Source organism: Panthera uncia, chromosome D1 (genome assembly GCF_023721935.1).
Source record: "Panthera uncia isolate 11264 chromosome D1, Puncia_PCG_1.0, whole genome shotgun sequence".
Classification (NCBI taxonomy): Eukaryota; Metazoa; Chordata; class Mammalia; order Carnivora; family Felidae; genus Panthera; species Panthera uncia.
Genome location: NC_064808.1, coordinates 52,026,115 through 52,041,244, shown reverse-complemented (window position 1 = coordinate 52,041,244; position 15,130 = coordinate 52,026,115). Strand labels below are relative to the sequence as shown.

General features: G+C 36.4%; 1 protein-coding gene across 1 annotated transcript; it reads right to left on the bottom strand.

The window, feature by feature from the left end:
* Positions 1–4,474: 4,474 nt before the first annotated feature.
* On the bottom strand, positions 4,475–5,416 carry LOC125916915 (olfactory receptor 51A4-like). The gene has a single exon (XM_049623164.1). The coding sequence runs from the start codon at positions 5,414–5,416 to the stop codon at positions 4,475–4,477; it is 942 nt and encodes a 313-aa protein (XP_049479121.1).
* Between the last annotated feature and the right edge of the window lie 9,714 nt (positions 5,417–15,130).

The following is a 15,130-nucleotide window of genomic DNA, read 5'->3' as shown; positions in this document are numbered from 1 at the left end:
GTTAGTGATTCTGGCCTAGACTTGACTGGTTGCTATCATTTAGCAGGACTCTGGACTTCTACCATGCATTTACAGAATTGTTGGACTTTTTAGAGGGTTAGGGTAATGGCGTCCATCCTAATCACTTGGAAACCACAGCCAGCCAGATACCGTGTGAAATTTTTGCTTGAGCTGGTACAAAGGCAAGTGGCAGCTATGAACATTTGGAAACTTACCAGTAAGTTGGTAAGTGGTTGTACCCACATGGCAGAGTAAAGAGGAAATGGAGGTGGCATGCAGTCACCAGAATTTCACTGCTATGTAGGCACAACAGTCCATCCTGACCTGCAGAGTCTAGTCCTGCCTCCCTGCTGCTTTCCTATTTGCCCAGAAAGCGTTGGGGATTCCAGCTCAGCAGGATGTACCCAGAGAAAAAGAAAACTCCCTGGAGGTGAAACCTCAAGAACCCAGGAGAGTCATCCAACCCCCTGTGAATGAGATGAACTAATCCTTTTAGCAAAACACCCCTTAAGCCTCCTCTGCCCCCTCTGGCAGAATATGCTCCTGGCTTCAAAGATCAAGAGCATCATGTGAATACTCTTAGAACAGTTTCACAGTGTCTGATAACTATGCCTGTATGTGTCTGCCTCCTTCACTACACTTTACCCCTTAAACTTATGTGTGTTTCCTTCTACAAACTGACAAGATTTTGAACATTAAATTTGCATCTAGTATTTTCAAATATGGTAGTTTGCAACTGCATTCAGACTTCACTGTGGAATTTTATAAACATAGAGATTTCTAGGCCTACTCTAGAGTCACTGAATCTCTTTACTTGATATTCATGGTATAGTCTTTGCATTTTCTTCATATAGTATGTGTATTAGTTCCTATGATTATTATGTTATATATGAGTATTGTTTTCACTGTAAAAGTGAAATTGTCAGTTGCATTATATGTACTATGAGCTCTCATTAGACTTTTTATATTTGAATGGTGTAAGTAAAATTAACAATGAGCATTTTAAGATAAACGTAACACTCTTCCATTAGCTTAAAATCAATATCTTTTTTTAACTTTTTAAATTTTTAAAAAATTTTTTTTAACGTCTATTTACTTTTGAGACAGAGAGAGACAGAGCATGAACGGGGGAGGGTCAGAGAGAGAGAGAGGGAGACACAGAATCCGAAACAGGCTCCAGGCTCTGAGCTGTCAGCACAGAGCCCAACGCGGGGCTCGAACTCACGAGCCATGAGATCGTGACCTGAGCCGAAGTCGGACGCTTAACCGACTGAGCCACCCAGGCGCCCCTAAAATCAATATCTTAAAACAATAGTTTTTGTTTGACTCTGATGCATTCATGAAAGCTCTACAGTTAGCAACAGTCCAGAGTTTTATCTTCAATATAAAAGGACCCAGTCAGAGCTTGTGGAAAAGGCCTGCACCCAATACTTCAAACTTCAAAGGACAGACTCTTAGGTCTAAAACTTTCAGCGGGTTGAGTTATAATTTCCAGAACTCTTTTCATTCAATAGACGATATTTCATGAGACTGCTAACCCAAGATCCAACAGAAGAGTTCATTGCATAAGACTGGCTGAACTGATGGGTAGCATCCTAATATGTTGTTTGGAATATTGTTGATGTTATCATCTTGTTCTATTTTCTGAATATATAAGGAGGATTTTTCTCTTTCTCTTAAGCTATTTCCAACCAATCATAATCTAGTAGACTCTGCTTTTGTAAAATGCAATGAAACATTTCGAAGTTATAACAGATTCTCATTAAATCCTCAGTGTTCAGGAACTCTTACTGAGTGTCTTTGCTTTTCATACTACATGTATTTGCATAGGTGCAATAAGATCCTGTCCTCTTTTCACCAAGGTATGATTTGGAGGATTGGTTATGCAACCAAGTCCTTTCCTAGAATGTCATATTTGAAAATGTTGCTCATTTAATCAAGTATGACTAGTGACTTTTAGTGAACGAAGTTTGTATAAAATCTGTGCTGACAAAGCCCTCTCAAATAAATCACCCTGTTACTTGGTTTATAGGCATAGCCAGTAAAACTGGTAAGGGAGATCACTTCCATGACAGAACAGGATACTGGGACATTTTGGGGATATGAGTAAAGAAAATACTGCCCAAATGTATACATACCTGAAGGAGTAATTTGGTGAAGACAACTTCTTGGTTATAGCTCCCTATTCTGGATATAGCATATGATAGCAGCTTTTAAACATCTAATCTGATTCTGTATGGAAATCTCTAGCACTGCAAACTTAAGAAGGCCCATCTGGTATATCATCATTCTTTCTGCATCTGTGTAAGTAATGAGATAAAATCTAATGAAAGCCCAATCAAGAATAATCTTTCTTTGAAATTATATTTAATTTAATTTAATTTTTTAATGTTTATTCATTTTTGAGAGACAGAGAGAAGGACAGAGTGTGAGCAAGGGAAGGGCAGACAGAGAGGGAACACACAGTATCAGAAGCAGGCTCCAGGCTCTGAGCTGTCAGCACAGAGCCCAATGCAGGCCTTGAACTCACAAACTGTGAGATCATGACCTGAGCCTAAGTCAGAGATTTAACTGACTGAGCCACCCAGGCACCCCTGAAATTATATTTTATTTAAAATGGGGGAGACTGTACAGGAAAACATGTGCTTCCGTGGGAAGCTACATTTTTATAGCATGTTCTTATGGGTTATCTGATTTTGATATGCAGGGACTTGGTATTTTCAATACTTTTGAGCTATTTTCCAACTCTGTAAGTCTCTGTAAGTTGTAGATACTAACAGCAACAAAGTAATTCAGGTAGGTAGACCAGCAAATAAATTCTGACTGGTGGAGGGTCAATAAGCATGTCTCACAAAGTGAAAGAGACTATTTGTAGTCATTTGCCAAATAATGTCAACATTCCTATCTATAAATATATCTTTTATATGGGATCTCCTTTGAACAGTTTGTATTATTTGCCTGGTTCTTTCATTAAAAATAAGTTAAATTAGATCTCTAATGGATGTTCATTTTATGCCATTGTGAGAGCTATTATTTTTACCTTTTTTGAAAATTAGTCCTTTTAAATTTTATTTATTTATTTATTTATTTAGTTTTAGAGAGAGAGCATGAGAAGGAGAGAGGAGCAGAGGGAGGAGGAAGAATCTCAAGCAGGCTCTATGCCCAGAGCAGAACCTGATGCAGGGGCTCAATCTCATGACTGTGAGATCATCACCTGAGCCAAAATCAAGAGTTCAACGCTTACCCAACTGAGCCACTCAGGCACCTTGGCTTGCTTGCTTTATTTATTTATTTATTTATTTATGAGAGAGAGAGAGCATAGGCATGAGCGGGGGACAGAGAGAGAGAGGGAGAGAATCCTAAGCAGGCTCCATGTCCAGTGTGGACCCCAATCAGGGCTCCATCTCATGACTGTTGGGATCATGAGCTGAGCCAAAATCAAGAGTCAGAGCCGAAATCAAGAGTCACATGCTTAACTGACTGAGCCACTCATGCACCCCTGAAAATTGGTCTTAGTCAGGGTTTATATCTTTGCCTGAGAGAGAGGCAAATCATATACATTATAAAGAGTTATGACATTTAGAACTCCCACAGAAACCGGGAAGACAGGAAACTTTCTATGATGTATAACATAGACAGTGATATTTTTAATGCTCAGGAAGCAAATACTGAAATAAATGAAATGGGTGAATGAATTAAATTCTTCTTATATTTTTGTAACACTGCATGTGTTTATTGTCTTTTTTATTGGTTCTATGTGTGCTCATATCATTGTCCATTTCAATTTTAGTTCCTGAGAGCATAGGCATATTTAATAAAAGTCAAAACTATGAATTGGAGAGCACTATTTTATTTATTTTTTTAAGATTATCGATTTATTCTTGGTGGGGGGGGATACCAGGGAAAGGGGAGAGAGGGAGAGAGAGAGAGAGAGAGAGAGAGAGAGAGAGAGAGAATCCCAAGCAGGCTCTATACTGACAGTGCATAGCTCAGTGTGAGATTTGAACTCATGACCCCATAAGATCATGACCTGAGCTGAGATCAAGAGTTGGACATGTAAACAACTGAGCCTCCCAGCACCCCTGGAGAGCACTATTTTAAATGAAGAGGCAATCCTCTGTCACTTCTGATTGCTATCCAATTGTTGTATAAATGTATACTGTTAATTCTCAAATGAATATATAGGATATTACTTTAAGTATGATGAAATTGACAAGCATATATTGTGTTCATGAGGCTGGTTAAAGCAAGCTAGGTGAAAGTGGACACTTAGAATACAATTTTATATTTATATTGAGCCCTACTCTTAAATCTTAATCCAAAAACATTGCAAGGCTTATTCTTCAATCTTAATAAACATGTTGGAAAGATGATATTGTAATGCAATTAATATATGGCATGATTCCTTGTTGATTCATTCTGTTTGTTTTGTGTCATTCACTGATTGAGATTTCATTGTGGTTAAGCATGGCTGTCAGCTGTGTTTCTGACACAGCTTCCCTAAAACCATATTTCTTATCTGTTGGCTCTTCACACAGTATACAATGGGATTCATCAGTGGAGGTACCAACAGGAAAACATCAGCCATGAAGATCCTAACTATTGGGGAGCTGTGTTTGGCAAACCGGTAGATAACAGTTAGAGAGAAAATGGGAACATAGAAGATGAGCACAGCACAGATGTGGGACACGCAGGTGTTGAGGACCTTGAGCCTTTGTTTCTGTGATGCTATGCTCAATACTGCTTTCAGTATCATCATATAGGACATGAAAATAAATCCTAAGTCTAGGGTGCCTGTGACAGCCACAAATAAGCCATAGATGACATTGACCTTGTTGTCAGAGCAGGCCAGCTTCATGACATCCTGATGGAGGCAGTAGGAATGGGAAAGGAGGGTCTTCTTACAGTATCTTAGATGTTTTAGGGTCAAAGGGAAAGGGAGGATCAACAGAACATTTTTGAAAGAAAAAGCAAGTCCAATTTTGGTGACTCTGGCACTAGTCAGGATGGAAGTGTATCTCAGAGGGTTGCAGATGGCAATAAATCGATCAAAGGACATGATGAGAAGAACTGATGACTCCATAGCTGAGAATCCATGAATAAAAAATTCTTGGGCAAAGCAGGCATCAGGGGAAATTCCTGGAGCATTGAACAAGAATATCCTTAGCATGGTAGGGAGAGATGAGAGGGACAGTCCTAGGTCAGAGAGAGCCAACATGGAGAGAAAATAGTACATGGGTTCGTGCAGAGATGGTTCTGTTTTTATGAAAAACAGAATGGTACAGTTCCCCAGGATGGCAATGAGGTACATGAGGCAAATAGGTATGGAGACCCAAATGTGGGCATGCTCCATCCCTGGGATCCCAATCAGGAAGAAGGTAGAAATTTCAGTTTCAGAGCTGTTGACGGTGAACATGACAGGTAAATGAGGGAAACAAGATGAGAAGCTTGGGAGAGACTTCCTGAAGTGCTGCAAATAGACTGGCTCAGATGCCTGACTCTACCATTTTGGAATCATTGAGGTATTGTGAATCCAAGGGATATGCACATAATTCTTAGGTATAAACCTAAATGGAGAAACCTAGGAAGAGAAGTATTCATCAATGTCCATTAAAAACAAAAACTGAGAGAGAAGGAAAACAAATTTATATCAAAATTGAACATTACAACAGAGGTTATAATAGGTATAATAAGTTCTATACAAGAGCTGATTGGTCAACTAAGATAATTATATTCCAACTGGAGAACTTGAAACTTTCACTTTTTAATGTAAATATTATACTTTACATACTGTTAAAATTTCAATTAATGTACATAAAATTCAGAGATAAAGTAATATATTTTTATACAATGTCTTCTAACGTAGACATGGGTTTTTTTCCTTTCTTCTAATTTCCTTTTATGTCTTTCAGAAACATTTGGTAATTTTCTCCACAAAGATCTTACATCTTTTGTAAAAAAAATTTTTTAGAATCCTTATGCAATTATTTATAAGAGTATTTATAAGATCATTTATTCTCTATTACTTTTCTATTTTTCATAATGATTACTGGTCACATAGAGGAACACTGCAGATTTCTGTTGTAGAAGCCTGTTATAAGCCTGTCTATGCTGGCCATTCTCTTTTTGTCTCCTCTCTTCCTACCATAGAGTCCTGAGTGTCTCCTCATCTTCTTTTGCACCTTTGGCCATATATACACGTCTGTAAAGAGATCCTTCAGTAAACCCTCTTCAATTGACTTCCTCATGTGTCTCTGTGTCTTGCTGGCACATGGTCTTTCATTCCTTTTAGTTAAGATTTTCTTCACCTCCTCTAGTCTTTAGGCTGTTATCTGCAGTGCAAGATGGGGATTTGCAATTAACTTATTTTGCTTGTAATTTAGTATTCTTAACCTGAAAAGCCATGTATTTTTTCAGCGTTGAATATCTTCTGCCATTATAATTTTCAACATTGCCTACTAAAATATATCTAGTTGGAACTTGTTGAAACTTCCCAATCTAACTTCCTATTTAGATTGCTTCATATCTTCAAACTGTTCATTTGTTTTTGTTGCATTTTGGTGAATTCTTTAGTACCACTTCTTATTTACTAATTCTGTTTTCATTTGTTACTGGTCCCAAATGTATCCCAACTATTGAGTTTTATTTCAATTACTCTATTTTCTTTTATAATTCATATTTATATTTTTAATTTATATCTACCTACCCCCATAATTTTTCATTCATTTTATTGTTATTATGCCACCTTCAAGTTTTGAGGATCTTAAGAATGGCTGCTTCAAAATTCATTTTAAATTGCTTTAGTTTTTCTTTTCTCATCAGTGAATGCTATTATTGAAATTGTAGAGTTTCTTTTTCAGTGTTAGTCTTCATACATGTTTCAGAATTTTACTTGTAAGCGCACCTTGAGTGAAAATTTCCTTGTTTGTTTGATGATTTATTTTGTTCATGCCCCATGTTTAGATGTAGCAGTTGACTCTTCCTCACTTCCTTAAGTTTGTCAACTGTACTAAGTCTTTTTATAATGGTTAAAGGATACTGTTTCAAATGAGAGTTGAGGACGGTTTTGCCCTTCCCATCTCCCACCCTCAACTATCTCAAGACCTGGCTTGTTATGGGGAATAGATTTGAGCTGTGACAACACCTATTTCTACTCTCCATGTGGATTAACAGCTTCATGTCCCAAGTAGGGTAACTTAGACTGGTCCCTTGTCAAATACAGAGCACTGTTGTGCTGAGTCCCATGCACATGCTGAGCTGCCAACCACCAATATGCCTCTAGACCAGGAGCCACATTGGTTTCTGGATTCAACTTCAACACAAAATTATGTATTTTTACATGGCATCTCATTTCTCTTTCTCTCTCTCTCTATCATCTATCATCATCCATCTATCATTTAACATCTATCAATTATCATGTATTTTCTATCTATTTGTCTATCTAAGGAGCATGGCAATATCTCTTTATAATTTTTATCTTTTATTTATTATTACTACGTGTGTAGAGTAGAATGGAAATTGACATACCAAATTTAGCTCACTATACCATATTGAATAAAATTCTCCACCAAAACTTCAATACAATTTAAAAAATATAACCTATTAATGTTCAAGAAAAATAGTTTTGAGAATTGTTTGATCATATGCTTTTTGTAAAATAATGAGTTAATGTATTAATTTATTCAATGATACACTAGAGCTAATTGCAGGCTTCATCATCAATTTTTGTCATGAGGAATTTGATAATGTCTCTCAGATCTGAACTATTTAGGCCATTTCTTAGTACTTCCATTCTTATTTTTACATAGATCTTCAACCGTTTTGTCACAATGATTCTGTTGTCATGATGGAAAATACTTAAAAGCTCATGTTCCCTTTTTTCTTAACTATTTTTTCCCCTGGAATTCATCTCTCCTATAATCTCAAATGCCAAGCATTGTAATCCACCTTCAGTTTTCTCTAGGCTATTGTTGCTTCTTGATCTTTCACTGCCTTCTGAATGAGTTTTCTGGACTGAACCCCACCTCCAACTTCCTGTATTTATTTTCCTCTGCCCAAATTACTTCCACTTCTGGGTTGTCTATAAACATTTTAGTGACATTTATTCCCCTTAAGAATGAGATGTCTAGGAGACAGACAATTAGAAAGAAATGCCTAGGAAGTTTTGCATTATATAATACATTATTTGCATTTTTTAATAAAGTAAAAAACCTGTCAGGTGTTTGGATATTGTTCACTTTAGAGTTTGGCAAACTCTCATACAAATTCATAGTAAAGTAATGAATAAACTGTACTTTCAGTGACTGGTTTGTGATAGCTGTCTGCCTAGACACTAATCCAGTTGTGTCAAATCACACAACAACCAATGAAGGGCTATCCATTAGACCTAGTGTCTTCAGATTCCCCAAACTTGCTTCTGACGTTAATCTGGAAGGAGTAAGATTAATGTTTAATGAAAACTGAAGTTTTATTTTAACAAGGATTGTGTAAGGGTTTTGCTTGTTTGGTTTATGTAACCACACAGAGTTATTGGATCATTCCCTTTAGGACAGATAGCATCAAAGCATGTTTACCGTCAGATTTGTTGAGCTAAGTGAGACGTTTGAGAAATGTTGCTTTGCTGCCCAGGGTCCCTCTTCTGCCTAGCTTGTCTTTGAACTCACCTACTTCCCTCTTTACTTCAGCACCCTTCCTGCCAATGTCTCCATCCCCGCTGCAGACAGTTCTTCCTGGGCTGTAGAGGGGACTCTGCTCTTTCAATTTTCTCCTAGATATTATCTAGCAAACTTTCTCCCAAACTTCATAGGTTGTCAATAACTTAGCACTGGTTTTGCACAGTAATCATGTAATAATTTTGAATCTTTTAATCAATTTAAGCATTTTGAGATCTGAGTTATTAATTTTTCCATACCGAATCCTATCAATAACTTCGTGTTTATAAGTTCTCTTAATGTAATAAAAACTTGTTTACTGATAAATCAAAAAAATGGAGTAATAACATTTTCAACAAGCACATTATTTATTCTTCACTATCAACCTCTACTTCTCCTAAATGAATATATATATATATCTTTAGAAAGTGCTATATGTCTCTGGAAGAGCCATTTTATTTGCTTTGAAGTGTGACATTTTTAAAGAGTCTACAAGAAAGTAAAACACTGCACAGAAAAATTTCTAGTATGTTGTTTTCATCTCAGAAGGGCCTACCCAACCCTATTCTGTACTTCGCAAAAACATAAAAAATGCAGTGTAAATAACAGATACAGAATGTCTTTAAAGGATGGATTTAGAATAAAGTTTACTGTTTATATGGAAGTTTTAAATAAGGTTGTTTATCATGTTCTTTAAGTTAAAGGTAGAGTGATTTTCAATGAAGTCATTGGGACTGCTTCAGGTGTTGACTATATCCTGATATTGAAGCAGGCACTGAACAGTGAAATCATGATAGCTTACCAGGGATAAGAGATGCATCTTGTGGTTACTGACTGATAAGATCATGAGGGTTTTCAGGTACTTACCAAGGTGTTGGCCACTGCATTTATATTCTTTAAGTTCAGAAAAGAGATGAACACAGGATGAAGTCACCCAAATCCCATTTGATAGACACAACAAGGGTTGATCATGACAGTTTGATTCTAGTCCTTCTACCTGGATGCCCTTTTAGCATAACAAAGGCCTCTGGGGATGAGAACTCTGGAAATTACCCAGAAGGGTTAAAAAGCCCCCAGACAAGTCCTTAAATGAATTAGTTCAAGGAACATTCAACTGAATTCCCATTATGCATATGAATTAGCCATTTATGTTTAAGGCCCTAAGAGGCCTCTCCTGTTGCTCCAAGCAGAATTGATTCCTATGTCACCTGCAATTTTAGAGACTCTGTAAGTGGCTTTTCTGGAAGAGTGTCACATTTTGTTTTCCGAGGTCATTATGTTTGTGCCTGTAATTGAGTGTTCAGATTCAGTTTTGCTACTGCTGGTAAATGCACTTTGTACCCTATAAAATAAATATTAGTCTCCTTTTCTCATTCAAGAGCATTTGGATTTATTTTTAGAAGCCAGTCAAGTATGCTCTTTTAAAAAAAATTTAGTTATTAGTTTGTGGGTGTGCTTTCTATATTAAAGAATATAGCCTTCTATTTTGATGTGCTTGCAAATAATTTTTCCTCTTATGTCACTTGCATTTGTCTTTGTTAGTGATGGTATCATAGGCTGAGTTCTCTTTGAATCAAATACTGAGGTGAATATTTGTGTGCAGAGTTTATTGGTTGAGTGCTCTCAGGTTAAAGACTTATGGGGAAAGAATGAAGTAGTGGAGAGAACTTTGAATTCTATGCAATGGTGACAAAGACTACACTGCCTTGGCAATCACTACCTCTAATCCTGCTGAATCCACATATGTGAGGACAGAAACACAACATCCCCTGTGATCTATTTTGGGGTGGGGAGGGGGAGGATGTCGCAGTACATATAAAGGCCTTTGATTCAATGTATATATTGAATATATGAGAAAATATCCAGCAAAAACAAAATATGAGGGTGGAAAACATTAAAAAAAAAACAAAAAATCTAATCTACGAGTTCGTATGTCATCATTTTAATGGGAGGTCCTGGAATAAGGGTTACTTAATTATGGATTTTTAAAAATCCATATTAAACAAATTGTGAAATTTTAAAGGAATAATGATAAAGATAGAATGATAAATTATATTAGAAAAAAACAAACATCTAAAAATAATATGTTTGACTACAAAGCAAATATAATTAGATGTGGGTAAGATATTGCAATAACTAGACAAGAGTTTAGAAGACAAAGGGGTTAATGTTTTCTAAGTACTTAGGTGTAATTAATTTAACCTAAGAAGTTACTCGAGGATGGTTTCCAGTAAACTAAGTGAATTGATAGAAGAATACATGAACCCTAATAAGCAATGCAAAACCATAAGGTAATTAAAGTAAGTCCCAGGAGGTCATTTGTGCCACGAGCTAGAAAGCTTCAAGTCTAGTTTGGAGAAAGACTAGGAAGAGCTCTAATAGGGCAATATCTGGAGGAATAAATGGATATCGAAGATTTGTATTGTACTTAAAAATTTTAAACAATGTAAGGTGATTAAGGGAAGATAATTCAAAAAGAAGAGAAAATTAATTTAAAAACTGAAGAACATTTAAGTAGTTATGCAAATAAAATGGGTATGTGATAATTATGTACTATGTATATGTCCATAGTCATAAAATTAAGACTATTATTTGTATATTTTCAATTTAAAAAAAATTTAAAACTTTTATTCATTTTTGAGAGACAGAGAGAGAGAACATGAGTGGGGCATGGGCAGAGAGACAGGGAGACACAGAATCCGAAGCAGGCTCCAGGCTCTGAGCTGTCAGCACAGAGCCCTACATGGGGCTGAAACTCCTGGATCAGACCGCGAGATCATGGCCAGAGCTGAAGTTGGATGCTTAACGGACTGAGCCACCCAGGCGCCCCAGTATATCCTCAACTTTAAGGAAAAAGTATGAGAAGTTTCTCTGCGGTAACAACTTGTAAGTAAAAATAGAGTCAGTCAAAGGAAATTTCGTGGACACAAATACACTAATTTTACTATGCCAGGAATTATTTCTTTGAATAACAAATACAACTATAAACATATTGTTCAACTGTTTAAAATAGTCCATAAAGAATTCAAAGTAATGATACAAACATAAGAACAGGGATTTCTGTTTTCTGGTTCCACAGGTAAGGGGCTTGGAAACTGCTTCTCCACCCTAACAAATAAAAACAGAAGTGACTGAAAAATCAACAGCTCTTGTAGAAGCACTAAGAGAGTTGAGAATGCAGGATAAACCCCTGTGACCAAAATTGGAAAGACAGAAAAGTGCACAGAAGGAGTCACAGTTTACTGGAGCAGAGACTCATTAGCAGAAATCAACTTGGGAATCAGTGCTGTGTTAGGAAAACCTGAAATGATAAAGATTATAATATAAGTTAGTGAAATGGAGAATAGAAAAATAATTTAAAAATTGATAAAATAAGGAATTGCTTTTTTGAAAATATAAACAGAATTGATAAACCCTTAGCTAAAGAACAAAAGAAGTTTAAAATCAAATTAGTGTCATCAAGCAAGGTAAATATCAAAAAAACTACACATAGGCATATTATTTTCAAACTACAAAAATCAAAAATAAAGAAAAAAATCCTAAAGCACTCAAAGGAACAAAATAACTTACCTATATGGGAACAAAGATAAGAATTACATGTGACTTCTCAGAAACCATCTGCTAAATTTGGGCTTAGGGTTTTTTTGTTTTGTTTTGTTTTATTTTGTTTTGTTTTGTTTTTCCTGGATCCTTGAGATGTAAAGTTAGATTGTTTATTTGACAGCTTTCTTCTTCTTTAAAATAGGTATTTATTTCTACAAACTTCCCACTTAGTACTTCTTTTCTTGCATTTCATAAGTGTGGTGTGTTATGTTTTTATTTTCATTTGTCTGGAGTTATTTTACAGCTTTTTAAATGTCTTTTTTTAACCTATTGTTTAAGAGTGCATTTAATTCCATGTATTTATGAATTTTGCTGTTTTCTTTCTATTATTGATTTCTAGTTTAGTTGTGTTTGGAAAAGATACTTGGAGTGAGAATGATTTCAATCTTCTTAAATTTGTTAAGACTTTTTTGTGACTTGGCATGTGATCTTATTAATAAGTCACTTATTTAGTTTCTTAGGTAAACTACGTATCAGCACCCAGCACTCAATTTACTTGAGAAATCGGTCAGTCTTACAGGTGGCTACTTATCCAGTCTGCCCTATCAGATTGCAAGGTGCACCCTGGGAGAACCAGAAACAGCATCACTGACACGTGTCACACCACAAGTGATGGAGCCATCTCTGAAATTGGCAGTCCAGGGGCATCTGGGTGCTCAGTTGGTTAAGTGTCCAACTTCGACTCAAGTAATCTTCTCACGGTTGGCAAGTTTGAGTCCTATGTTGAGCCCTGTGCTCACAAACATATTTTTAGCATTTTTAGCATTCTGTGTGTTCCTGTAACTCTTCTATATGGTTCTTAGAGATTTTTCATATTCTGATCTACATCTTCACTATTGTGGTTGCTACTCTCTTCTTCTCTATAAATTTCAGCTCTTGTGTTTTAAGTTCACTGATAAGGGTGAGCCCATGAAATGCTAGGCCCTTACCCTTGACCCCAATAAAAGAAAAACCCGAGGCCCACATGTAGGAGTGGGCTCTATCCCCTCCCCCAACTTGAAAAATCATAAAGATGTGTAATGAGTAACTTTTAGTCAACAAATATCTAAAATATACATTTTTAGATTAACATAGCTTATAAAAATAGGCAAAGGGAGAAATAGAAAATCCAAGTAGCCCTACAAATGTTTAAAAAGGTAATCTATAATTACATTTCTTCACAAGTAGTTTCAAACTTGAAGAAAACTTGAGAAAATAAATCACTTGATAATAGAGACACAGAGATTTACTAACAGAGCACAAGATTTCAGCTGATATGATAGCCTTTGAAACCACACAAAAAGGAGTACAAATATTAACTCTGCTACCTAAAAGCTGATCTGCTTTAAGCAAGTCATTTAATACTGAAAAGCCTCTGTTTCTTTCTGTAGTTAAGGAAATTAATAATATTCATATATTTGATAGTAATGGAGATGGAAACTGAGGACTGGGTTTGGTAACAGTAAATCAAGATTGATAAGAGCTGTTTTACAATTATCATTACATTCACACAGACACAAAAATTGAAGCAGAAACAAAGACCCATAGACACTGAGAGAAGATGATTCAAACACCAGGCTTTATTGAACATAAAGTTCCCAGACCTGGAATTACCTATGCAATGAGGAAGACACAAAGTGAATGGATGTCATTGCATGACTTGCCCTGCAGGAGCCCATCCTCTGGTAACCACACAGACACCTGCTGCACTGGCCCCCAAGGACAGGGTTTACAAGGCACTGCCTCTCTCCTCCTATTTCCACCAGTTCTTGCAGATAAACCAAAGAGAATAAAGCGACTCTGTGAAGAGAGGGGAAATAGGATAGAAAATAGATGGGGCAATAAGGGGTATTCATTACTTCTGACTCACCCCCAAAACTCTAGATTCCTGCCTCTACATCAATTCCTCCTGACAAGTGATCTTAATCAAATTTCTTTCTTCTTCCAAGGACTGCTACTCCCTTTCTTCTTCCAAGGACTGCTACTCCCTAAACATGATACCATCCAGTCGTTGTCCTTGCAAACACAGGCTCAATAAGTCAAATTGGCTTGCCTTCTCCTATACTCTGAAAACATACCAGGTCTTTCTAGGGCAATACAATTTCCACTGGTGCTCCTGTGGAGAATTGTAGCTGTGTCCCCATCCTTATCTTCTTCATGGCTGTGAAAGACACCATGTTTGATACTTCTCTGCCTTGGCAATATTTGGCATTAAGGAGTGGTGAAAGAGAGGGTGTAAGGACTGTGCCAACCATGATCTTGGCCTACTACCAGGTTCACAATTTAATTAAGCTTTAGCCTGGTGGCAAGATGTGATAGAAGCCATAGGTCTGGTTGGTCTTTCTCAAAACTGACAAAGAAGAAAATATGAGTGTCTTTTAATTGTTCTATTGAAACTATACTTTAAAACTACCCCTGGATAGCCATTTAATAAAGAAATCATACCAACCATATGAGAAATCATCCAGTTGGAAAAAAAAAATTCCTAAATTATTTTCAAACTCTGCTATAATTTTATAGCAAAACATGATGAAAACATTATAAGTAAGGAAAATTTCAGGGCATTCTCACTGATGAACATAGATGTAAAAATCCTAAATAAAATATTAACAAATTAAACCTGGCAATAGATAAAGGATGGTAGGAGCATCTGCGTGGCTCAGATTGGTTGGTTAAGTGTCCAACTCTTGATTTTGGCTCAGGTCATAATCTTATGGTGAATTCCAGACCGTAGTCAGGCTCTGTGCTGCCTGGAGCCTGCTTGGGATTCTCTGTCTTCCTCTTTCTCTGCTATAATACTTACCAAAAGCATAACATATAGATTTATTTTATAATAGGCCCTCAATAATTGCATGAGTTTCACAAGTTTTTATATGATCCCCAATTTCCATCCTTAA

Bases quoted from the DNA above. Each gene is read 5' to 3' on its own strand.
- LOC125916915 (XM_049623164.1), bottom strand. From the start codon at position 5,416: ATGTTCACCGTCAACAGCTCTGAAACTGAAATTTCTACCTTCTTCCTG.